The sequence below is a fragment of the Thamnophis sirtalis genome, unplaced genomic scaffold, assembly GCF_051295495.1.
Source record: "Thamnophis sirtalis isolate CommonGarterSnake01/CBP01778 unplaced genomic scaffold, rThaSir2_p1.2 scaffold_13, whole genome shotgun sequence".
Taxonomy (NCBI): domain Eukaryota; kingdom Metazoa; phylum Chordata; class Lepidosauria; order Squamata; family Natricidae; genus Thamnophis; species Thamnophis sirtalis.
This window is the reverse complement of record NW_028261393.1, coordinates 34,396,830-34,423,744: the sequence shown is the minus strand read 5'-3', so window position 1 is coordinate 34,423,744 and position 26,915 is coordinate 34,396,830. Positions and strand designations below refer to the sequence as shown.

General features: G+C 40.6%; 1 protein-coding gene across 1 annotated transcript; it reads right to left on the bottom strand.

Moving 5' to 3' along the window:
• Nucleotides 1-9,536: 9,536 nt before the first annotated feature.
• CDX4 (caudal type homeobox 4) lies at nucleotides 9,537-25,048 on the bottom strand. Its single transcript, XM_014053099.2, has 3 exons — nucleotides 24,601-25,048; nucleotides 11,669-11,814; nucleotides 9,537-9,800 (listed from the first exon to the last, which is right to left on the bottom strand). The coding sequence occupies exons 1-3, from the start codon at nucleotides 25,046-25,048 to the stop codon at nucleotides 9,537-9,539; spliced, it is 858 nt and encodes a 285-aa protein (XP_013908574.2).
• Between the last annotated feature and the right edge of the window lie 1,867 nt (nucleotides 25,049-26,915).

The following is a 26,915-nucleotide window of genomic DNA, read 5'->3' as shown; positions in this document are numbered from 1 at the left end:
CATGGATACCCTTAACCAGAAGTCAAGCTTCGTGTGAAGACTTTGAAGTTTTAAGAATTGTAGTCTATGTTATTTATTTATTAAAAGTGTCATGCTACCAGGCATCTGGTCCAACCCCTTGCTTTTGGGGACAGGACATATTTGAACACCTCTGATAGATGGCTAGAGAGGAAGTAGTGGGACTCTATGATGGAGTGGAAGCTTTCTCCCTTCACTAAGAGCAAGTTTGCACCTTAATCCCCAAGGTTTAATACCATTATAAAGTGGTATTAACACTTCATGTGATCTTGATTCTACTGTTCTGTTAATGCAGTCTATGACTGCATTGGCTTTTTTGGCAGTCCCAGCATGCTGCTGTCTAGCCCTTTTCTGCGTTCCTTTCTCACCTTTCCAATCTTGGATACATCATGGGTTCTTTGTATAAAATGTGGCTCACATGCATCTTCAATTGGGCAGGCAAAACTTCTTCCCTTTATTTTACCTACTGCTTTATTAAAGAGTTTGGCCATTTAGGGAAAGTCTTATAGACTCTTCCCAGTCTCCCACCTCATTTTCAGCTTATCAGCTCAGGTGCTATCAAACCATCTTGGCTTTTCCCCAACCAGGCCTGCCCTTTGCCTCTCTTGCCTGCTTTTGAACTGAATTTACATTCAGAGGAAGGCTTCACTGCTGAGCCTCTCTATCTGATCATTTGCATTTCTCAAGCCCAAGATGCAAGACAGCTGCCTTGAGCTGTTTTGTTAAAGAATGTATTTGCAAAAGAGGTGTGAAGTACCACAAGGGCCCTCCCTTTTCAGGGATGGAGGATTGGGGAGGTCCTTCCGCACTTTTTACATTGACAGGTCCCAACTAATACATCCATATTAATTCCAGGAAAGAAAGGGACCAGGGATCAGAGGACAGTGGGTGGGTGGGAAGAAAGTTTCTTAAGGACAGCCTTTCTATCTAGGGGCCCATAACACCCATCATTCCCAGTTAACAAGTCCATCATTTCCACCTAACCAAGGCTCCCTCGACTGGGTGTGATGGAAACAGGAACCTAAAATGTATGATGAGGTGCATCTCCTCAACATAATGAAGGCAAATTTATGTATCCAAGGATAATGTTGCAGGATCCAATCTGGGTCGATCACTGGGACCAGAGGTTTTGTCTTCTGAGCTTTCAGACTCATGCTGGAGCCCATCCTCAGGGGACTTCTCTCTAGCCTAGGCTCCAGCATGAGTCCAAAAGCTTGGAAGACAAAACATCTCAACATATCTTGAGGGCACCAAGTTGGAGAAAGTATCAATGATATGTGGAAAACCAAGCATCCCTAGGTTATTTATTATTTGAAATATTTTCACCTCCCACTATCCTAAGACTATCAAGGAATTTACTATCCCTAAAATATATAAGAAGAAACAAGATAAGATGTACTTTAAAGGAAAGTACACTTTAAACCAGGTGTCTCAAACCTTGGCATCTTTAAGATTTGTGGACTTCAACAGAATTCCTCAGCATGCTGGCTGAGGTTGGACAGCTCTGTTTTAAGCAAGTGCAGGTATTGGCTTTAAGTTGGGACAGCTTTATATATTGACATTATAAATAACCATAAGACAGTCTGGTTGTTTACTGGATTCTGAACTTCAGTGGGGGAAAAAAATCAAGCCTCTTCTGGGCACGGAAAAGCAGTTCATTATTTTTATTTATCATTCAAAGGTCACCTTTGAAAACAGCCTGATGACAGTTTGCATTTCCTGGCAAGGGTGCTTCAAAGATAGAACATAGAATAACAGAATTGGAAGGGACCTTAGTCCAACCCCCTGCTCAAGCAATCCTATACCATTCTGATCAAATGGCTGCCCACTCTCTGCTTCAAAATCTCCACTGATGGAGCACCCACAACTTCTGGAGGGAAGCTGTTCCACTGGTTTTTCTGACTGTATGGAAATTTCTTAGTTCTAGGTTGAATGTCTCCTTGATAAACTTCCATTCATTCTTCTTGCCTTGTCCTTCCTCCCCCTCACTGATGTCTGGTCCATTGTAGTCAGTGAGGGGTCTTTGGTGCTCTCTGAGCTTGATTGTTTTTTTGCAGATGTTTCATTACCCAAACTAGAGTTACTGAATGAGGATGAGAAGTCCTACAGGGAAGGTGCTATTGCCCATTTCTGCTGATCTTAATGGGAACATTCCACTTTTTGATTTTTCATTTTGTGGTATTTAGGCAAATTTTCATGTCTTCAATAAATAATAGTAGATTTCTACCCCAAGTTTAATTAGTGCCACTCAAGAGTACATATTAACCTACTTTCCTTCAACAAACTTGGGCTGAGAGAGAGGGACTGGCCCAAAGCCACCCAACCAGCTTTCATGCCTAAGAGAAAACCAGACTTCATGGACTCCTAACTTCTTCATTGCTCTGCCCAAAAATGACACTCAATTTCTTTGGAGGTGAGGCAAAACTGAGACCAAATCTCAGATGCAGGTGCCCAGAAAGAATGAAAGAATGGCAAATACAGTAATCCATTCTGAGAAAGGAAGAAAGGAAGGAAGGAAGGAAGGAAGAAAGAAAGAAAGATGTGTGGTTCAAGGGCTGATCTAGAAATCCTAGTCAGGTCTGAACCAGCTTGTGCTTGGATGGGAAATCCCCAGCAAATCCCAGGCCTGTATTCTAGCCTGGGGAATCAAACAATGACAATATCAACAACCCATCCCAGAAGGGGCAAATGCCAAACTGTTTCAGTATTATTGCCCTGAAAAGTGCATTGATGAATTTGTCAAGATAAGGCACTTCAAGATCCAAAGCTTAGCCCAAAGTCATCTGTCTATCTATTTTCTTCTTTCTTTCTTTCTTTCTTTCTTTCTTTCTTTCTTTCTTTCTTTCTTTCTTTCTTTCTTTCTTTCTTTTCCTGAACAGTCAGTCTCCTGGTGGACTGGTTCACATTAGCTAGTGCAGAGCTCTCCAAACCTGGCAACTTAAGACTTGTGGATTTCAATTCCCAGAATTTCCTGACATTAAATTTGCCAAGTTTGGAGACTCCTGAATATTGAGGTGGACAACTCTAAAATGTGGATGCCAGATTTACTGAGGTGGTATCTTGCCTTAGTTCAAACCATGATGGAATAGAGAACTTTGTTTCCACCAGTTAAGAACTGAGAGACTAGAAGAGAGGACTAAGGTCTTGACCTTTTGTTTTTTTGGTCTGAATACAGTTTATTTTGCTAGCCAAAGGAAGAAGACCCACCCTCCTCCTTTGCACCCCTGGGCCAAGGTGTGACTCTTGCATTTTTCCCACTTTCGGCAAAGTGGGGAACGGAAAACTGCTGACTTGGTTGTCTCTTCACCCTTGGCCTTTCTGGGAGATTGCAAGAGAAGGTGAGGGATTAGTGAGGAGAGGAGCTGGGGATCCCTGCTGATGAAGCTTCTGTCAGCTCTCTGAGAAAGTGCCACTGCAAAATGCCCCCATTAAGGTCCATTTACAGAAAGCCAACAGGTAGGCTGACTTCTGCTCTTCCCCAAGAGGCAGGTGCTTATTCTGCCTCATGGAAAGACAACAGGTTCAACACAGACCTGTTTGCTGAGGGAAGGGGATGCCCCTAGAATGGCCCACTTAGGGCTTGTGGTTTTGGGAAAGGAAGATGGCTCTCCCCACCCTTGCCACCCTTTAAAAAAAACTATGTTCCATGCAGACTCACTGCTTTTATTTGTTAAATTGCTGGAGCCCAGGAGAAGGAAGGAAGGGAGGAAAGGAAGGAAGGAAGGAAGGGAGGAAGGAAAAAAGGAAATGAGAAAGAAAGAAGAATAAGGAAAGGGAAAGAGAAAAACAAGACATGAATACATTAGAACAAAATAAAATTTTGTTCAATTCAGACAGATGTTGAAGAAAGAAAGAAAGAAAGAAAGAAGGAAGGAAGGAAGGAAGGAAGGAAGGAAGGAAGGAAGGAAGGAAAGATTTTCAATATACAGTAGGTATTTGTCCTTTTACAAAGTTGCTGCTGTTTCAGGACTATGTGTAACTAACTATCCAACTAACTAACTTACTAACTAACTCACTGCTCATGGAAGTCGAGATGAGAACTGTGGATAGATGGATTTTTGGTCTCCCAAAGAGTCTCCCTTTAGGGCAGCCTATCTGTGATGCAACTTTGATGGTCTTTTGCTGGCTCTCTCCACAACCTCTGTTAGAACCCACCATCAGATAGCATATGCTTATCTCTTCTGCTTTTTTTTTTGATCTATGAAATAAGAGATAACGCTCTTTTCCTGAGCTGTCTGGACTTTTATCTCCATTTTCTTCAGATCTATTTTGGCAGTGATCCCAGAGTTTTTATTCATCTTGAAGAGAAGGCATTCTATGGCCTGCAGCTGGAACTGCAGATGTGTGGAGGACTTATAGAAAGAGCCTTATATAATACATTTTGTTTAAGGTACCATAGTATGCACTGCATAAGAGTTCCAAGCTCACATTTGTAAGGTTGGGATGAGATGAAGATAAAGGAAAATCAGCAGAGCCACATAACATGGTGTCTGCTTTTTATCATGTTCGCTAAGTATTAAGTCTTAAAAGAATAACAAAGTGGGAAGGGATCTTGGAGGTCTTCTAGCAGACGCCCTGATATGTGGCTCAAACAGGAGAAGCTCTACCCTTTCAGACAAGTGACTGTCCAGTCTCTTCTTAAAAACCTCTAGTGTTGGAGCACCCACAACATCTGAAGGCAACTTCTGTTCCACTGGTTAACTGTTCTCACTGTTAAGAACCCTCTAAATCATCCTTGAGCAACTCATCCAGGGGTGAGTTTAATTTACATTAATTTACATTAAATTATAACATGAAAGAAAATTTCTATAAAATGATGCATCATTGGTATTTGACCCCGATAGACGAGCAAAAATGTGTAAATGGACGGAAAATATTTAAGGTATAAATATTAATAAAACCGGAACATTTTTTTTTAAGGTATTATGGGCAAACCAATTGAAACCAAACAATTGGGGGTTCTAACCTGTTTCCCTGGAAATAAAACCTCTCCGGATAATAAGCCTAATTGGGCTTTTGAGCACATGCACTAAAATATGCCCTCCCCTGAAAATATTGCAACACAGCAGCAGCCATGAGGTGACCACGCTCAATGCCTCCTGCACCTCAAAAATAATAAGACCTCCCTGAAAATAAAACCTCTCCGGATAATAAGCCTAATTGGGCTTTTGAGCACATGCACTAAAATATGCCCTCCCCTGAAAATATTGCAACAGCAGCAGCCATGAGGTGACCACGCTCAATGCCTCCTGCACCTCAAAAATAATAAGACCTCCCTGGAAATAAGGTCAAGTGCTTATTTTGCGGGTCAAAAGAAAATAAGACACGGTATTTCTTCACAGGTGACAACTGCGAGGATTGCACTTGTCTAGATGGGATCTCCACCTTTGCTTCTTGTTTTACCCTTGTGCTTTGAAGAATAAGTTGACCCTCTTCTTTGTGGCAGTCCCTCAAATACTGGAAAACTGCTCTCATGTCACCCTAGTCCTTCTGTTCATTAGAGTTGACATACTCAATTCCTTCAACTGTTTTTCCTAAAGTTGGGAAAATAAATAAGAGTATAATGAACTTTTTCATCTTTCTCCTTCTAAATTCAACAAGTGCAAAAACTATACAGCCAAGACAATGTATTAGGCATTTCTGCTCATTTTGGGTACTCCTAGAGCTATCAAAGAGGTCAGAAGCCTTGGGGGGGGGGGAATTAAATTATTCATCTTTTTGAATGCCCTATAGGGTGGGGAGAACATCATCTACAATCATTATGGAGGAGTTCAGAGGTGGGTTCCTACCGGTTTGGTCGAACTGGTAGTGGTATGCTGGCCTCGATCGCAAAACCGACAGCGACCCAGGCTGGCCATGCCCTGGTCGCCACCATCACCTCTTTTTTTGAACATTGAACTGTGCATGCGTGCACGCATGCAAAGCATGTGCACAAGCGAACTGGCAGTAACGGCAGCTGAAACCCACCCCTGGATGAGTTGCTCTAGGATGATTTAGAGGGTTTTCTAAGAGATTGGTGGAGAAGACATATGTAAAACATAATAAATACATTGAGATATTTCACAAGACTTCGTTCTTGCATATGCTGTTGTGATGAAAGATTCTTCCAGCTCTTCAAAAACATTGGCTCATCCAAATTTCATGAATCTGTGCTTGACAGCAATGTGTCCAGGAGAGAACCTTGCATCCATCTGTGAACATGAGAGATACAGGCGCTATTCAGAGATTTCTTTTTCCTGAAGAGAGTCTTGAATGGCTTGAACCTGAATAACAAGCTAACCATGCCTTTCTGCCAATGACTTGTAAGGTCTCATTTTATACTGCATAGCTGCAGTTTTAAAGCAACACAAGCAACATATTTCAAGGCTTTCCATATCTAGAGTTTTCTAAGCATGAGATGTATGGGAAAGGCCCGTGAGAACCTGTTTAACAAATTATCCCCAAATCTTTCACATGATTGTATGATCTCAAACAAAAACCTGATATGGCTTCCAAGGAGGACCCAACTGGGCAGCAATCATCTGGAGGCTGTTAACATACCTTTCTTCATTCCTTCATTGTGGCGTTTTTACCCTTTGTTCAGTTAATAGAAAATTTCTGGCAATTCCTAGCCTAACTTTATTGTGTCTATTTCTATGAGTGTAATCTCTTGATTCCTCTTCCAGTGTAATAGTGATAGTGCCGAACAGATTTTGTACCCCTTGGAAGAACTTTTGGATGTGGCTGGAAGAAAAGGGAAAATGCTACTTTATTAAGTGTTTCATTCATGTGGAATGGCAAGAATGGCAATGCCGAAGGGACCCAGTAGAAAAATATGTCAGCCCTACAAGATAGTCCTGATCAGATGATTCCACATAAGAAGGCTAGAACTGTTCTAAGAGCTGGTCTTACGTTGGACTTGTGCAGGGGAATTCAGTGGAGAAAGCAATTATGTTTGGAAGAGTTAGTGATAAAAGGAAACCAGGCCTCCAAAGAACATGGTGGGTGGACACAATCAAAGTTAACACCAGCCAAAACAACTCAAACAAGTTGTGCAAGATCAAGATGTGGAGAGACCTGGCACATAGAATCACTTAGAATTGGACTAGACTGAATGGATAAAATCATCATCAAGAAAAACTGTAGTTATTTTTTTTTGCAAGTCTGCCTGTCTTTTCCCTTCTCTTCCTCCATGGGCTTAATCCATTTCTTCTGCACTTTGTGTTTCCAACGTCTTCTGGATGGCTCTCAAAGGAGATCTCCATAGCACTCTAAAAAATGATTATCAAAGCATATTTGGATTGTGTAGGGAGAATTAGAATTAATGTCTTCAATTTAGGTTTTCTAGCTAAGTCTTCACCAGTCTGGCTCTTATGAAAGTTTGACATGGAATTTTGGTGAATTCCTAAGGACTCTAGATCAGTGTTTTTAACCTATGATGTATGGACTTCAACTCCTACAATTCACCAGCCACCATGCCAATTGGGGAATTCATGGAGTTGAAGTCCACACATCTTAAGAGTGGGCAAATTTGATAAATGCAGTTGTAAACATTGGGATCTTCTAAGAACCCTCTTAGGATACTAATTTGAAATAGTTTTGTAAACGCTGCTAAATTGGAATTGGGTAACCAAGTGTTGGCAGTTTTGTGTTTGGCCCAAGAAAAATGAAGGCCTGTGTGTTTGTTTAAACATCCTCAACATTAGCAATTTGGAATCACAACATGGGTATTTTCAAAGATCATTTATATACTACAAAAACTCTGTTTATCAGTTTGTACCTTCGTTAGCCCAAATGGTGCATTACCCAGCAACAATTTTTGAATCATGGTACATAAAACCTTAAGGAATAATTTAAAAAATCTGGCTCCATTATTCCTTGGGAATTATGGTAAAATGTTCAGTTTCATTTGCAAAAGTATGAGCTTTTCAGCATCCCTGAAGTCATGTGCATGGTTTCTGATGCTCCCTGCCAGCTTCCCACTGGGGAAGCCAGCAGAAAGCCAGAAGTCACCCCAGCTCTACCCATCCATGTCTTTCTGTTTATCTGTTTGTAAATATTGACTTATTATTGAAGTTCAGTACCACTACCATTATTTTTCTGCTTATGCTGTTCTTGATAACCATTATACTTCTGAACTTCAAAATTCAACTTTGAACTAGATCTGAAATCCAACTATAGAAGATGGAAGCCTTGTTTGTGTCCTACCAATGAGGCACAATCTTTCATTGCATTGGCCAATAATTACCAATCAGGAAAATGCCCTGACTTCAAACAAAGTAAGAATGGTAGTCCTGATGTTTACCCAATATTTCTAATGTGGAAATAAGCTAAAAGGTACTTGGCATGAATTTGGGTATCTTTAGAAAACTCATAGGAAGTGTTGGGGATGATGGTGTCTCTTTTGCATAAAGCCTTTGGGAGAGAATTCTCACATAATCTTAAACTCTCTACTTTCTGTGATGGTACTTTATGTTCCAGACATAGAACAAAAATTGCTCATCAAACTGTCAAACCTTTGTGACCTCCCTCAGAAGATTTGTTTAACACTTGGGAGGGCTTTGAAATTCGGTGGTCCACTTATTGTTACAATTGGGCAATGCTTGAAAAGTGTGCCATTTTTACAGTTAGGCAGGAAGCAGTCTGAAAACCTCTGGGGTAAGCATTCTGAGTTAGGAATCTCAAATTAACAATGTGATTTTCAATAATTCATAGAAGAATAACTCTGGTTGATCTGCAAATTTGTTTAATAGTGTCAGATATCTGTGCACTAAAATTCAGCATTCAAATGAGCCAGTCCCACACCAAAACAAACTGAATATTATGATTGATTTAAAAAATAGTGCAAATTGGGCAGATTTGCATCATGTATAGTTTATATCATAGTAGTGGAGGAAGCAGAGAGTTCTAAAAGATTCCAGAACCTCATGTCCATCTTCTCAATCCCTAGAAATCTGGATTATGACTTTTAAAAAAACCAGACATCAGTCCCTCCCAACATAATTCTTTGTGATGAAGACTAGAATCTTAGGATTTTATTTAAAAAAAAACCAGGAAAGCTATGATTCACAGCAAGTTGTGCTCTGTGCTTTCTTCCACATCCAGCACTCTCTCTCTCTCCTCTGCAAAGCAGGCATCATAGGCCCAAATGACCCAAAGTTATGCTAGTGTGGTGTTTCTTCTGACACCGTGTCTTCACACTATGAACCAGGAAAAATATAAAACAAGGGGCTGAAGTTGCCGTGTGTGAAATCTTCCAATCTCTAGTCAAACAAAGTGCAGGACCACCAGTACAGAGGCAGGAGAAGCGTTCTGCTCCAGCCATTCTCTATGCCTCCAAACCAGCACAACTTTGTAACCGAGAGCTCATGGTTCACCCCTCTCCCTCAGTATCACAGCACCTCTTGTCCAAAATGGTTGTGTGGGCACCAAGCTTTGGTGGAAAGTCCTCTGTCTTTTGGCTGTGGGGAAGCCAGGTGTGGGAGTTGCAGTGCCAACAACTCTCTTGGCTGCTGTGTTCTTGACCTGGCAGAAAGTCCTCACTGAGAGACCACAACTCGTGTGATTGTTCCGTTGTGCTGAAGACCATTCATGGAAAGAGGGGGAAGGGGAGGGGGAGGGGGAGGGGGAGGAAACAAAGTGCCAGCCATTTCTGATTGAGTCTGTGGGTCATGAACTGGAATAGGGCTGATGGAACCAGAGTCACTCTGGATGGAGCCCAGGCTGCCGCCATCAAAACTGGTCATTTTCTTCTTCATTAATTTCCTTTCTTTGGCTCTGCGATTTTGGAACCAGATTTTCACCTGCAAGAGCAAAACAGAGGAAGGGAGTAAAAATCACTTTGCTTTGGGAGCCTTAAAGATGAGCAAAGGCTAAAGCAACCCTGGGCTGCATTAACAGAGGAATAGAATCAAGATCACATGAAGTGTTAGTACCGCTTTATAAAGCCTCAGTAAAACCCCACTTGGAATTCTGCATCCAGTTTTGGCCACCACAATATAAAAAAGATGTGGAGACCATGGAAAGAGTGCAGAGAAGAGCAACAGAGAGTATTGGGAGGCTGGAGGCTAAAATATATGAAGAACGGTTGCAGGAATTGGTATGTCTAGATAGTGAAAAGAAGGACTAGCGGTGACATGATATCTATTTTCCAAAGCACCAAAAGGGAAGGGAAGGAACAATGGATGAAAACTAATCAAGGACAGAAGCAACTTAGAACCAAGGACAAATTTCTGGACAGGGTGATCATTCAACCAGCAGAAGGGTTTGCCTTCAAAGGTTGTAGGTGCTCCATCACTGGAGGATTTTAAGAAGAGACTGGAGAGCCATATGTCTGGAATGATAGAGAGTCTCCTGCTTGAGCAGGGGGTTGGACTAGAAGATCTCCAAGGTCCCTTCCAATTCTGTTATTCTATGATTGACCCAACACCCTTTAGTGAAACTAGCCCATAGGAGGTAAGTCAAGCACATCACCCAAAGAAGTCCCTGCAGAGAGAAACAGGTGGATGTTGACTTAAGACCACAGATGAGCCCAAACTTCCTGCTGCTAAGCGAGACATTTGCTGCATTTTATGATCTGGTGTTAAGTTAGTTGCACAGTTGTTAAATGAATCTGGCTTGTCCATTGAGTTTGCTTGTTGAAAGGAGGTTTTCAAAATCTGAGTGGCCAGACACTTGATGAGCATGGAGGAATCTGCTGCTGGAAACCATTCTAATCCAGTCAATAATGACACTTTTTATCAGGGCTGCATTAAGGCCAACGGGTGCCCAACAATGGTGCTCAAGGGAAGCATAAACCTCCAGGGCATAAGATGAGAAACGAATGTGACATCTGATGCCACCTGTCAGCCAAGGTTTTAAACTTTACCTCTGCACTGAGCCAATTTTTTAAACAATAATAATAATAATAATAATAATAATAATAATAATAATAATAATAATAATGTAGATTAAAATCTACTGCAGCAAATAAGAACAATTACAAAAAAAATTAACAAAAGTTGAGTATAGCAGTAAAACAGTGAAGAACATGACAGCTAGAGGAAATATCTTTATGGTGCCACCTTTCCTTGGGGCACTAAGCATGGCTAATCCAGGGATTCTTTCAGCCATTGATCTACAAAAGGGACCACAGGAAAAGCCTGCATTGCCTTGAATCTGCAAAGGCCCTGATAGAAGAGAATATTTGTAGCTCAGGGTTAACCTGTGGGGTCCTTGGTGGTCAGTGCTAGCAGACACATCTACATGAAAATCAACAAGCTCAGACAGCACCAAGGACCTCAGGGGCAGACGTGGGATTCAGCAGGTTCTGACCAGCTCTGGAGAAGCGGTAGTGGAAATATTGAGTAGTTCAGAGAACTGGCAAATGCCACCTCTGACTGGCCCTGCCCCAATCTATTCTCTGCCTCCTGAGTCCCAGCTGATTGGGAGGGAATGGGGATTTTGCAGCATCCTTCCCCTGCCACGCCCTCCAAGTCACACCCTCCAAGCCACGCCATGCCCACCATCCTATGCCACGCCCACCAAGCCATGCCCACAGAACTGGTAGTAAAAAAAATTGAATTCCACCACTACTCAGGGGATATTCTCTCCATGTTTTCCCACCCACCCAACTGGTCCCCTGCTCTGAATTGGAGTGAAAGCCTCCATCTGCAGGTAACTGAGGCTCTACCTGTCTCTCAGAAAGTCTCAGGTTTGCAGCAAGTTCAGACTTCCTTCGGATGGTGATGTATCGATTGTAATGAAACTCCTTCTCTAGTTCTAACCTCTGATGATCTGTGTACACCACACGGTACTTCTCTCTTGTTCTTGTTTTACCTGTTAGAAAAAGAAAGGAAGAAAAGTTTGCATTTGCTCCTGAAATCTTGGACCTGTCTAATCCAGGCTTTGGCTAAACCAAATGAAGAAGATGCAAATATGCTGGAAAATGCCAACACTATTTTGGCTAAGCCTGTCTTCCAAGCAGAACTAACAATAATACCATTTATTAAAAATTACTATTAAATGTATTGTATTTGTATATAAGTGTAATTTATGTGCACTGAGCGTTTATGGCCAGTAAAGAATATTCCAATTCCAATATAAATAATACTAGTATTTACAAAGCATCTCTGGTCTAATCCTTATGCTTCAAAAATGATTTGGAAGAAGTACTTTAGACTTTGTGTGAACCCAGCATCTCACTCTTATTCATTAAAGCACTCCTTCTGTTTTATGCTTCTGTGCAAGCCTACAAAAACGCACTCTGCTTTAAAAGTGACATTCATGGAATGAGTTGGTCCCTTAAAACAATGGCAGCTATTTTTCATGGCCCATGAAGAATTCTGGGAAAAGTCAGATTGCTTTAAGAAATAGCAGAGAGATGCTACAGTTGCACAAGAATAAAAATTCCATTCAATTATTTTCAAAATGTGCACATGACCTGGGTCAGGGATCAGAAGGCACATTCAAGCATATTTTGGTTTTGCTCTACAAGCATCCTTACCCATAACTTCTGAAACAGCTAAAAGCTTGCAAAAACATTTCCTAGTTGACCTGCATGGGTTGTGGAGGCCTCTGCAGACAGGAGAGAAGGAGATTGTGGCTGCCAGCAATCATTGCTAGGGCATCAGAATTTAGGTGGGGAGACGTTTTGTGTTGGAAATATGAGCCATGCATAGAGAATGGCCGTCAGATGTCATTTTCCATTAAACTTGAAGGGCACCATTGTCTCTTGACTTAATGGTAGCCTTTCTCCAGCTGATCAACTTCAGAAGTGGTAGGCCATACAGGCAGTCCTCAACTTACAACAGTGTATTTAGTGACCATTCAAAGTTACAGCACTGAAAAAAGTGACTTATGACCATTTTTCACCCTTATGACCTCATGGCCACCTGATTTACATTTGGATACTTGGCAACTGACGCACATTTATGATAGTTGCAGTGTCCCAGGGTCATATTTTTTGCTCCTTTTGTGACCTCCTGACAAGCAAAGTCAATGGGGAAGCCAGATTCACTTAACAACCAGGCTACTGATTTAACAACTGTAGTGATTCACTTAACAAATGTGGCAAGAAAAGTCATAAAATGGGGTAAAACTCACCTAACAAATTTCTCCATAACAACATAAATTTTGGGCTCAATTGTCGTTGTGAGTTGAGGACTACCTGTATTTCCAACCCATCCAATCAGTGTGGTGTCATGGGAATGATACCTGAAGGGCCCACCCAGAAATATGGAACGGAAAAAAGCACAGCAAGCTCTCTGACATGAACCTTTGAGGCACTCAGTGACTGACCGTGCCAGCACACTGAATGAATCTTATGCTTCTGAGACTTCCCTTTCTCTGTTTACGGGGACTTAAAAAAATATGACCAGTTACTATCAAGTTGAGCTTGGGCCTGATGACTTGATGGAAATACCAATGTATTTTTTCTTGGCAATAATAGGGAACCGTTATTGCCTTCTTCCCAGATGTTTGAAACTTCTTCGTTAGGCAATAAGCCTTGGATTTTCTAGTGATCACCTGTTTAGCTTTTTGAGATCAAAGAGTATGGCTGGGTGCTGGAAACTGTAGGAATAAAAAGGGAATTCTTCTCCTTTCTCAACCTCAGGAACTTTCTTAATTTTGGGGGTTGAAGTCTATACATCTTAAAGTTATTAAGATTGAGAAATTCTGCATTAGAATAATTTCCACTAACTTCTTGCAATTGGACTTACTTTCCATGCTTGTTGGAGCTGCACATGGTGGTCTAGATAATCAGAGACCAAAAGGTAAATTGAAGTGGAGGAAGAGTTAGGATTTCTCACTTTAAGAACTTAGCAATAGCAATATAGCAATAGCAGTAGACTTATATACCGCTTCATAGGCCTTTCAGGCCTCTCTAAGCGGTTTACAGAGAGTCAGCATATTGCCCCCAACAATCTGGGTCCTCATTTTACCCACCTCGGAAGGATGGAAGGCTGAGTCAACCCTGAGCCGGTGAGATTGGAACTGCTGACCTGCTGATCTGGCAGTAGCCTGCAGTGCTGCATTTAACCACTGCGCCAACTTGGCAAAATTCCTGCCTCCTGACAATAGATGCAAACCTTAATTTGAAGGATTGTATTTATAGGAATTCTATTTGGTCCCTATGTCAAAATTACAGCTATAGTTTTGGAAAGAGAAATAAGCTTTAAGTGTTAAGCTTTAAGGACAATGTCTAGATAGTGAAAAGAAGATGACAATGACTGAACCAATAGCACCTTAAGGGCTTAAATTCGGTTTCAGTAAATTTCACAAAGCAACACAAGTGGTTTGCCACTGAAATAGCCTTCTTCTGGTCTGCTGTGGTGTCCTAAAGGTGGACTTCTTGCCTCACAATCAGGAGGTTGGGAGTTCGATCCTAGGTAGAGGCAGATATAGGGTCTTCTGCTTGGGCAGGCGGTTGGACTAGATGACCTGCAAGATCCCTTCTAACTCTGTTAATCTGTTCTTCTGTTTGATGGTCACATGGGCATTAGGCAGATATATCATGATAACATGCACGAATGACAATTGTGTGATGATGTGACTTTCTTGCTGTGAATCAGGGACATTGAGACCTCATGCAGAAGAACTTCAACTTTCCATCTAACTGGAAATTTGCAGAACTTGTCAAGAATGTTCTAATTTTGAATCCTATGTATACTTGGCACATTTCAGAGAAGTTAGTTGGAATATTCCCTCAAAAATATAATTTAAGGAACAGAATTTTTACTTCAAAATATTAAAGGGCTTACAATTCTCACTAAAAAATTATGAATTTCCCAAAAGTCTATATTAAAACTGCATTTTTTAGAAAGCCATGCCTTATGGAAAATAATTTCCTGAATCATTTCTTTTTAAGCTATCTTTAACACTAAAAATCTCCCATCATCTGTGTCATACATTGTACGATAACTCCCCACATGTTAAACCTTTACTGCTGTTTAGAATTGTTTTGCTCAGAGACTTAGAAAATTAAGTCTGTGGCTGTTTTAAAAAGCTGCTGCTTTTCAAGTGGCCGTTTTCACCATGAAGTGGTGAGTGAATGGCTGTCTGGTTCATTTTGAAAGATGGACCGACCAGGCAGCCATTGAAACAGAGATTGGGGAATAGGATACGATAGCATAGGAAGGCTGAAAAGAATAGACTCTTCTTTTGAGATGTTAGAAGTAGGAAAGAAGAATGGGTGCCCTGGGCTGGAATGTGTAATGGGGACATGGTAAAGGAATGGCGGGAGACCCATTTAAAGGGGCCTTTTGTCATCAGAGAGAATTAGGTTGTTGACTCTGAACAAAACAACTTGCCAGGTGTTTTAAAACCAGGACCTGTTTTAAGGATATTCAAGTTATTCTAGCAGTCTGAGGCCCTGCCTTGCTCTTGGCGAGTGTGTGTGTGTGTGGGGGGGGAGCAGGTTTCTCCTTGGCCATAAAATTCACAGGGCACTTTTTCAGAACAGAATAAAAGCCAAGCGAGGGCCTCTTTATTTGCTGTGAAAATCATCTGTCTTTCCAGCAATATAACTGCTAAAGAAAAGGAGCAGAAGCAAGGATGCATATCAAAGCCCCCCTCTCCACCTCCAAAAAGTGTCAAAATAAGGTCTGCTGCTTGATATGGCAAACTAGCCCTGACTCAAGACAATGGAATCAAGGGACAAGGAGGAGCAGGAAGAGGCTCCTGAACCTCACAACTAGTTTATAAAGAAAATAAATTAGCATTCAAAGTGCCCCTGGTTTTCCCTGTCTTCTCGGCTTGAGCCTAGCTCCTGTTTTACATCAGCCGGCATATTCCTGGTCACAGGAATTTGTGAATTTGTTCTTGTCTGTGAATTCAGCAGGACAACAACAACAGCTGAGCTCTGCCTCCACGTTGGGAAATTCCATCCCTTTCCAATTCCATCGAGGCGAAGGAGCTTCAAAGGGTTAGAGGAGAGGTTCACCAACAGCCTTCCCCAGCCTGGCGTCTTCTAGGTGGGCTCCACAAGTACAAGGGAGAAGATATGTATCTCAGCTTCTCTGGAGAACCCCAAGCGGAAAGAGGTCTTGAAGGCAACAGAGAATGAGGGACATTGTGATTCTAACATCTGAAAGATGCCAGATTGGAGAAGCTTAGCTTAGGCAAGATTTTGAAAGGAACTGAGAATGCTTTTTTTGAGGGGTTCTTGGTGTGCTCTGAGTTTGGTTTTCTTGCAGACATTTCATTACTCAAACTAGGTAACATCATTTGAGCATTGATGATGTTAGATAGTTTGAGTAATGAATCATCTGCAAGAAAACAACCAAACTCAGAGAGCACCAAGGATTTCTCATTTCAACAAATGTTCTCCTTTATTAATGCTTTTTCTATACCCCGGAAGATACAAGTTTTAAGAAGGCTGTTTGGGCATCTTCCATCCATCACTTAGTCAATGTTAATAAAATGATTCCGATAGCAATATTTAAATCTAACTAAACTTTATTTTAACCTCCTACTCCAAATGTAATTTAGGCTTTGCATCTTTCATATTTATTTTTCCTGAAAGAAAGCTTATATATGGGACTCAGCATTTTGTTTCATGACTCAACCTTCATAATCCTTCTCTCAGTTCATGATTCTCAACATTTTGATGAATTTCGTTCCTGATAGTGCAACATCGTTTTATTTATACCACTTCTTCCAGCATCCTATGCATTTGTAATGCTAAATAATAAAATGGTTGCTTTATTTCTTATTCCTGAGTTGTAACATAGACAAGCGACACCAACTTCATTCCAATCCATAGAAGCAATACAGAATGAAGTCCCTGTTTGTGTTAAAAGTATTAAAGCTCCATGGAAGTTACTATTGTCTCATCTAACAGCTGGCAAGTGACTGTTGAACAATGTCACTGGTTGTCTCTCTGCTGCTAAGAGAAACCATCGAGACAGTGTGGTATAGTAGTGAAGACCCTGGGCCGGTTTAGGTGGAAACTTCTACCCTCATCCATGAAAACATACTGGGTGACTTTTAAGCAAGTCAACCCAAACCACCTCTCAGAATTGTTGCTATTGGGAAAGAAATGAAGTCTAAGATTTTTCAGCCACTTGAAGAAAAGCTGAATAGAAATAGGAGACATGAATAAACAATTGAATAAACCATAGCCTTCAGATAACCCTGAAGAGTGTTCGAAGACTGCAGTTGGTCCAGAATGCAGCCGCACGAGCGATAAAGGGTGTACCCAGATACACCCATGTTACACCTATCCTCCGTGAGCTGCACTGGCTCCCCATTGGTCTCCGGACCCGCTTCAAGGTGCTAGTCGTTACTTTTAAAGCCCTACATGGTATTGGACCTGGCTACCTGAGAGATCGCCTCCTGCCATTCACCTCCCAACGACCAATAAGATCGCACAGGTTGGGCCTCCTCTGGGTGCCGTCGACTGGACAATGCCGGCTGGCGGCTCCCCGAGGGAGGGCCTTCTCTGTAGCTGCACTGGCCTTATGGAACGAGCTACCCGCAGAGATCCGGACCCTTACCACTCTCCCGGCCTTCCGTAAAGCGACCAAGACCTGGCTGTTCCAGCAGGCCTGGGGCTGTTGGTTAATATTCAGCCCCACTTGATTGAATAGATGATATCTTATTTTAAATAATTGTATTTTTAATATTTTTATGTCTTTACTTTTGTTGTGAGCCGCCCAGAGTCCCTAGGGAGTGGGCGGCATACAAATCTTATTAAAGTTGCAAAGTTGCAAAGTTGCAAAGTTTTCAGGTATGGCTTTTGGAGTTGGCTTAGCAGAGGCATTTAACTGGTTGAATCATATCTTGTAGCAGTGGTGAGTTTCAATTTATTTTACTATCGGTTCGCTCGTGCCCATGCGCAGAAGTGTCCAAGCGGGTAGGTGTAGCCTCCTGTCACCGCCACTACTACTGATCGGAGCGAACCGGCAGAAGCCTACCTCTGTCTTGTAGTTATCAAAGGCATTTTAATGCAGCCTTTAATTGCTGCCCTTTAGATTCCTTTTAATATTTTTGGACACCTAACTGCAAATGATGGTTCTTAGTTTCCTCTGATTTCCTCAATAATTACTTTGTAATGGTGATACCTTTTGCTGTGTATCTATGAATAGTATGATGTCTTGGAAATTTTTATTTAAACTGAAGAATGTTTAAAGGATTTAAAATATACCAAATCAAAATTATGTTAGTTGGGTATTTCCCTCTCCCTCTAGTTTTTACTTTCTATCTTAAATGATTGGTAATATGTTGGATTAGTGTTTTGTGAATCCAGATTTGGTGGCTTGACGGTTCTTAAACCAACAGCTAAGACAATGAAGAGTCAAATCACGTCTGTCTAATCACATCTATTCTATGACACATACTAAATCTAGAAGCTCTTTTTAAATGCTATGACTTAACTCATGGGCAGGAAAAGGTTTCTGTTGAAGTAGAATCAGGCAAGATATCTGGCTTGATGTTTTGTTACACACACAAGAAAAAGTTCCTACTCAAAGGAATGACTGGTACTGTTCATTTGACCAGTTCCAGAGATTTTGTGTGAATTATGATAAACAGAAATCAAATCACCAACTGTGCTGGAGGACTGACATGAGGATACCAGGGCAGAGAATGTGGATTTTAAGTTGTGAAAGTGCTAAAAACTGGGCACCCCTCCTTTCTCTCCCAAGGCCTTTAAATGTTCTTCATGCATTATAGGCTGCTTTGTGAACAGTTAATCTGCACTGGGAGAAACTTCCAAAACAGTGAATGCACAACTTTGCTTATAGTGTCAGTGTAGGAAAGATTTAGGTGGACTCACAATGGTTTCCTCAGCTAAGAGTCAGTCAGACTGCAATGCTCAGGATTCACAGAACTGCAATGCTGACGGAGGTTTCTGGGATTGTAGTGCAACACATCTGGAAGACACCAGTTCAGAGAAGTCTTGTTTAATACTCCAATGTGGGATAATGGTTCAGGTGTTGGGCCAGAGTTCAAGTCCACCTTCAAGTGCGGGATCTCAGTGGATGATGTTGAGGCAGCTCCCCCTGAGCTGAGCCTCCCTCATAGGCCTACTCTTATGGGGATGAAATAGAATTTCCCATTGAAATGAAAATAGATTAATGGATTATAAAACCATATCTGAGCCTATTGGTTTTACCCTCCCAGGATAATCCAATCCCTAATTCATCTGTCTCCAGTTACATAGGAAACCTTGTCCACCATCAGTCATCACCTTCTTAATCCATAATATGCCAGTCAAATGAATGACTATCTTTATGCTGGTCTAAAATTAACAGAAATTTGATTTGATTTGAATGAATCAATTATTATATTCATAATTATAAACAAATGTTCCATTAGTGGGTGATTTACCTATAAGTACAGGTAGTCCTTGATTTACAACAGTTCACTTAATGACCATTCAAAGTTACAATGAAAAAGGTGACTCATGACCATTTTTCACACTTATGACCATTGCATGATCACATGATTTACATTAGGATGTTGACAACTGACTCATATTTATGACGGTTGCAGTGTACCAGTGTCACCTTTTGCGACCTTCTTATAAGCAAAGTCAATGGGGAAGCCAGATTCACTTAACAACCATGTTACTAATTTAACAACTGCAGTGATTCATTTAACAAATTTGGCAAGAGAAGTCATAAAATGAGGCAGAACTCATTTAACAAATGTCTCACTTAGCAACTTAAATTTTGGGCTCAATTGTGGTTGTAAGTTGTACATGTTCAGTAAAACATTGGTGTTGGCCAAATGTTCATCTCCTATTCCTGTGAATAACCAAATGAGCTACTTGTCGAATTCCATGCCTGGTCCAAGATGGATGGGGGAATGATTTCTACACCAAACCATCTAATTCAGATAATTTATGTTTTGCCAATCCAGGTTACTTTACTCCAGAGCAAACTTTTTACATCCTTCCTGCAGCTTTGGATGCAGCTGGGTCTACTGAGGAAAAACAACCAAAGGGAAAACAGGTGTCACTGGGAACAATCCAAAGACAAGTCAGAACAAGATGGGGTGGCAACACGAAGTTGTGGTTATTTTTGTTTAAATTTGTAGCCCCCCCATGATGAATTTGAGGGTGGGGGAGAGCAAACAAAGGATTTGAGGAAAAGCTTCATTTTATTGATCAAGTCCTTTGCCTGCCTAAATGTACCCTATACTTACCCTAATCTTACACTTACCCCAGATTAACAGTGAGCAGACCTTCTCAATTTATTTCATTGCCTTTCCATTCTTGCTGCCTGTTCTCCTTTAGAATAGCTGAGTTGGAAGGTACCCTAGAGGTCCTCTAGTCCAACCCCCTGGCCAAGTAGGAGAACCTAGATCATTCCAGACAAATGGCTGTCCAAATTCTTTCTAAAAAACCTCCAGTGATGGAGGAGCCACAACTTCTGGAGACAAGCTGTTCCATTTCTTAAATGTTCTCACTGTTGGGACATTTCTCCTTAGTTTTAGGTTGCATCTCCCCTTGATAATCTTCCATCCGTTACTTCCTGTCTTGCCCTCAGGTGCTTCTTCCTTTTGCCCTTTCTTTTGGTCCATTAGAGTCAGTGGCCCAGAAAAATTCTTGAACTCCTGGTATAACTGATTTATGGTGCTTTGTTACCTTGTATGAGAAGCATTCTCCATCTTATCATTTCAAATATGGACGTGTATCTTAAATGGGACTTTCCTTTTTGGGAGGCTTGGACAATTGGTTCTCACTGTTCCCACCCAAATGGCCCTGAGAGTATCAATAACAAAATATGATAATAAAAAGAGGAGATGCTACTAAGCTAATATTTGTGATGGCACATCAGTCTGTTTCTTAACTGTTTCTCTGCCGAATATTTTTTGCTCCAAGAAAAGTCTGTCTGTGGGCAGGTTAACAGTGTTTGGTAATTGGCAGTTTACCTCAGTGGAAGTGAGCCTGAAACTTTTGAATCTAACATCTGTCCTCATAGTGGAGCAGCTGGCATTGTGGGTGCTAAATAAGCCTTCAGAAGCAACTGAATGACTCAACAAAGTTTGGCCACCTGTCATGTAAGCAACAGCAACTATGGAAAGAACTTTAGAGTCCATTTCCAAATGAGAAGTTATTTCCAAGATGTTTTGCCATCCTTGGAAAGTCTCTCAAATCACCATCAAAATGGTACCTTATGAATGTCCTTATAGGTCATCATGAGAATTGCCATAAAATTATGTATTTTTATGATGACTTATTGAATAAACCACAGCTTTTTAGCAACACATACACCCCAAACCAAGCAAACCATATTCCTGCTTAGCAGAATGTAGCATGAATGTAACCAATGTTACAAAATGGTGTATTCTTCCTCTCCCCCCAAAAAGGGAGGGAAGCACACTTAGAGAAGAGCGGAGGAAGGATCCCAGATATGGAATCAGCTCTTCTACTCCGAAAGCCCCCCCCCCCGCTTTTTTTAAGTTTAGAAAATCAAACCCAGTCTAAGCTATGATCGAGGTCCATAAAATGGTGTTGTTTGCATTGCTCTTCTGTATATTAAGACTGGGATGAATTGTCAAAGCAATTTTTTCACAGATGGGTTGAAGAAAGTCATTTCTCTAGCTTTTGGACCTTATTCCAACAATAGCTCCTTCAGGAAGGCTTTGGAAAGAACATGTACCTATTCAGGAGGGAGGGACAACTGGGCTTGAGCAACGGTTAACAATCATAACATCCACAGATGAAGATGGTAGAGCTTAGATTGCTAGGAGAAAGGAAAGGACATGTTCTAGTGGTGAACCCACCCGTTGTGGCTGAAGGCAGAGCCTGAAAGGAAGGCTTCTCATCCAGGTAGGTTAGATACTAAGAGCTTCACTAGAATTAGCTATGAGACTAAGCATTACTACTAATCCCTTGGATTCATATAATGAAACAGGACCACACTGGCATTTATCTCAATCCATATGGAGAACATTTGCCCCTTGTTGCAGAAATGACTGGAGAAGCAACTGTCTCTCTCTGGTCTTGTAACATTCTTATTCAAAGCATTTCTTTGTTTGCTGCAACACAAAAGTTCAGCCTCCAGATGCACAAGGAAATAAATTCTTATTTGATTAGGCCTCCCATCTGGTGCCTTTCAAAGATGTGGCCCACCAACCTTCACCAGCCATCAATGGGAGTTAGTTTTACACCATGTTAAACCCAGGTTAAAAAATGCAACTGCACCCTTGACATCATATGGGTGCAGCCAAACAAATCATCTTTATCTTCAAGGAAATTATTCAAACAAGATGGTAACAAAAAGGTTGAGTTCCCCAAATGCTACCACAAGCTATCCAACCCTATTTTAGATTAGCTAAGCATTGTGTGAATCCAGATGTTCTTCTGCAGCTTACTTTGGATGCAATTCTCAGAACCATAAAGCCCACACTAGCTGGGAATTCTGGGATTTGCAGTCTGAAAGGGGCCAGAGAAGGCCAAGTTATATATGCAAGATGTGAACTAGATGCTGTCTGTCTGTCTGTCTGTCTGTCTGTCTGTCTGTTCACCCTTGTATCTATGACACTATGTATCAATAGACTAAAGGTATCAGGGGTTTCTATAAGCCACCTTTTGATAATTTAATCCAAAGCAGCGTTTTACTCCTTATCTGCAGATTAATATGAGAAACTGGAGAGATACAGTTAAAAAGTGGGAGTTCCCTGAAGTAAGTCTTTCTTCCCTCTATTCAGGAGCTCTCAAGAAATATATTTAAATATTCATTTATAAAGTGTTATTAGAAACTAATTTGCCTTGAAAATTGTCAGTTTTTGTTCATAATCCTGACATAGTTTATTATTTTACAACAGTGTATTTCAAACTTAGCAACTTTAAGATGTGCGGAGCTCAAGTCCTAGAATTGTCCAGCCCCACAAACCCACATATCTAAAAGTTGTCAAACCTCTGATTTACAAGCAAGATGACTAGATTGGAAGTTTTGCAGATAGTTTTAAACCCAAATTGAAAACTAGAGATGAGAGACAAGACCACATTAGACACAAGTAATAAAACAGTATTTGCTAGCCCTTTCCCCCCATTTACATCCCTTCAAATGTCTCTAGAATACTACAGTCAGTTTCCAAATGAGGGAGGCTGTGAATTCTGGATACTGTAGTTCAAGGCATCTTTAAAAGTGTTATATTTAATGTATTTAGTCAAAATCTGTGAATTTATAAAACTCACATTGTACTGAAACTTATTTAACAACAACAGTGTGTTGTAGTTCTCACACTACTTTGAACCATAAACTCACCTGGGACACACAACAAATCTGACTGGATTTTTATTTACAACTAGATGCTTATCTAGCATCTCATATAATGTGAAGACTGCTGCTAGATGTGTAGAGTGTTATGGAGACCTATTGCTAACATTAAAATAGACTAATGTGGCATTATTTGACATCTGACTAGTTGGCTAATGAAACATCTGCAAGCAACCAAGCTCAGCACCAAGTACTCCACAGCTCAACCTGGGCGACATCTATTCTGTCAATGTTCAATATACAATACACTAATATTAGTGTTAATGCAGCTGTAACTAATTTTCTCATACCTTTAGCATCAAGCAAAACAATTTTCCAATCTATCTAAGGTGCCTTCTATAAAATCATTGGCAATGTTTATCTTGCCTGTTTGTTAAATCCATTGTTATTAACATTCTGGAAGGTTCTCTATCAAGAGATCAAAGGTATTTTTTTCTGCTTCTTAGATCCCGGCATTCCTAGAGGCATCTAGCAAGAGCCCCTTTTATCCTGAGGATCCATGTGAAATGTTAATGGCAGTTACCCTGAAAATGAACCCAGGTAAGCAATGAATTGCATGCAAGCATTGTCCTTTAAATGTCAGTTTGGTTCTGTTGTTATGCAAATGAATTTTTAAAGAGGCAAAGTTCACCCTTGATTTCAAGTGCAAAGGGCCGATGCAGAGGAAGAAGCTTTGAAATAAAGGAGAATATTTGTAGCTCAGGGTTGAAAAGAGGGGTCCTTGGCACTCTCTGAGCTCTGTTGCTTCCTTGCAGACGTTTCATTATCCAAACTAATGCTACCTCATTTGGGTAATGAAAGGTCTGCAAGAAAACAACCAAGCTCAGAGAGCACCCCCCAAGCTTTGAAATAAATAGGACTTCGATGAAGATTGTAATGCGGATTGTATATAGCAGGAAAACTGTTGGTCTACAGTAGACCCAAATCAGTTTGCTACCACTTTTTCCTGATTTATTTGTGAGCAGCAGCTCATTTCATTGGATGCTGCTGGAAGGATTATTTAGCTGGTTTGCATTCAAGCCTCAAGCCAACCCAACATTAATAAGCAATGTATGCAAATCCTAACCTTTTCAGATCCCACTCAGGACCACAGCAATTCTATCCCTCATCTTGTATCAGGAGCTGAAGGGTTTTTAAAAACATCAATTTCTTCCTCTGCCAGCCCATTGTTCCTTCCCCCCCTTCCCCCCAAAGGAGCCCCTTTTTATGAATACATCATTTGCTTGGAGAACCAATTATTGAGACATTAAATCAAAGTTGTGACTCAAGAGCTCAATCAGAAGACGAGAAAACCCACTTTCAATTTGGGATGATCTGTCCCTTGGCAGAGTGACAGTGAGGAAAGTTACAGATTTTGAGGCAGAGGGGAGAATTTAGATTGCCAACATACCTGTTGAAGTAGACTGGACCGTTTTCCTCATCCATTCATAGGAGCTGTGCCGCTGGCTGAGGGGAGGAGAATTTGCCTCTGGATTCATGGTGTCCAAAGAAGGTAAAGTCACAGAACCAGCAGAATTCAGGGAGCTGTAATCAGCAGAAGAAAAGGAGACTTGTCCAGGAGAAGATCTGTTGATCTGGGTGGAGGTTAGGGTGTTGGAGGTTCCTGGCCCATAAGCACCCCAATCCTCCCGAGGCAGCCCATAAGGTGTTCCCCAAGTCCCTGAAGGTTGTCCACGATTCTCCATACTTTGAGGATGATGGTATCCTATGTAATCTACATAAGGTGTAGCAGAAGGGAAGTTTTGTGCTGGTAGGTTGCTGCTGCCGTTGCATCGTACAGAACCTGGATACATCCTGGCTTCTTTTTCCAAAATATAACTCACATAGATGAAGTTCATCCCCTAACTTCTTCTTGACCAGGCATCCTGCTCCTTGGGAGGGGGTGTGTGCGCTGATTATACACGTCCTCTTCTTGCTCTCTTGCTCTCTCTTTTTCAAGCCTAAACCTAGACTGGTTTTGCAGATTACTCAGGAGGTCTCTTTACTACCCATCCTTGACAATAGGAACCCTGGTGCTGGGCTAGCAGTGGACTGAGGATCTGCCTAATGTCAAAGATAACTGGCTACTCCCAAACATTTGCATTCAAATGAAGGGTTGGTCATCTTGCAACCCCACCTTACTGTTGATTTCTCACAGAGCCTTCCCGTCCTGGGCCAGGCATGGATTCAGTGTGTTTGTTCTGGGACTCTCAGAAAAACAAAGTACAACTAACTCCACACTAAGTCACAATGTGATTTCTTTGATTTGGGATTATTTATTAGATTTATGTGCCATCCATCTCATCTAGAGGCAATTCTGCATGGCTTACAAAATTTAAAACCAGTAACCATTAAATGAATAAACCAATAAGCAACAAGAATTATAATTTATCATGAAAAGATGGGAGAAGGTAGCACAGAGACTAGCATTGTGTATGGATCCAGCTAATGTGGTTTGTAACTCATTGATCATGATTGTAGGTGAGCTTTTAAACTTATTCAATATTCATCTCATAAGTGAAGCCAGCCATTCATTCCAGATGTGATAGAAGTTGATATCACAAAGGGCAAGAGCATTTAATTTTAGATAGATGATCCTATGTTCAATTGCAATTAATGGAACATTCAATAGTTGAATGAATTTTTGTATAGAAGGCATTTATCTCTAATTTCATGAAAAGAACTCATAAAATTACTTTTAATGAAAGAAATAAGAATTTAAGGTACATGTGGCAGACAGAGCATTTTATTTTTTTTTGAAGTTTTTGTTAAACATTTTTGAAAAACAGTGCATTGTCAGGGTATATCATTTGCAAGTAAAAAAGAAAAAAACCAAAGAGAAGTTAATAGTAACCATTAACACACAAACTAATAACAATAGTAATAGTATACTAGCAATAATAATAATATAGCCAAAATTTAAACTAAGTTTCTTCTTACATTAGCTTATTTACATTTTTATCAATTACCATAATCATAGTTGTATACATCATTGTTTCCCATATTAATAATATTATGTTTATAATCTTATTTCTCTAATTTCTACCCCTTGTTTCTATCCAGTTATAAAATTTATTCCATGTCCAATAATATTCTGAATCACCTTCATCTTTAATTTTTAAAGTTAATCTATCCATTTCAGCACAGTCCCAAATTTTCCAAATTACAACCTTGTCTGGTGGGGCGTTCACATTTTTCCAATATTTAGCATATATGATTTTTGCTGCTGTCAATATATATAACACTAAATATGTGGTCCCTTTACCATAACCCTCTGATAATATACCTAAGAGGCATGTTTCTGGTTTCAGGTCAATATTTTGTCCAGTTATCATTTCCAGCCAGCTATGTATTTTCTCCCAATATTTGCTTGCTTTACTGCATGTCCACCACATGTGGTAGTAGGTACCTGGGGTCTGATTGCATTTCCAGCATTTGGCAGACAGATTGCTGTCTTGCAGGTGGTAAATGCCACCTGTAAAACATTTTCTTTGTAGACCGAAGCCATAGTCCATATATAAATTCTGTCCCAAAGTTTTTGCCATTTCTCTAATTCTATATTGTAACTGACATTTTTTTGCCCAAGCAATCATTGTTTATTTGACTATTTCTTCCTCCATTTTATAGTTCAATAAGTATGTATATATATATATATATATATATATATATATATATATATATATATATATATATATATATATATACACACACACACACACACACACA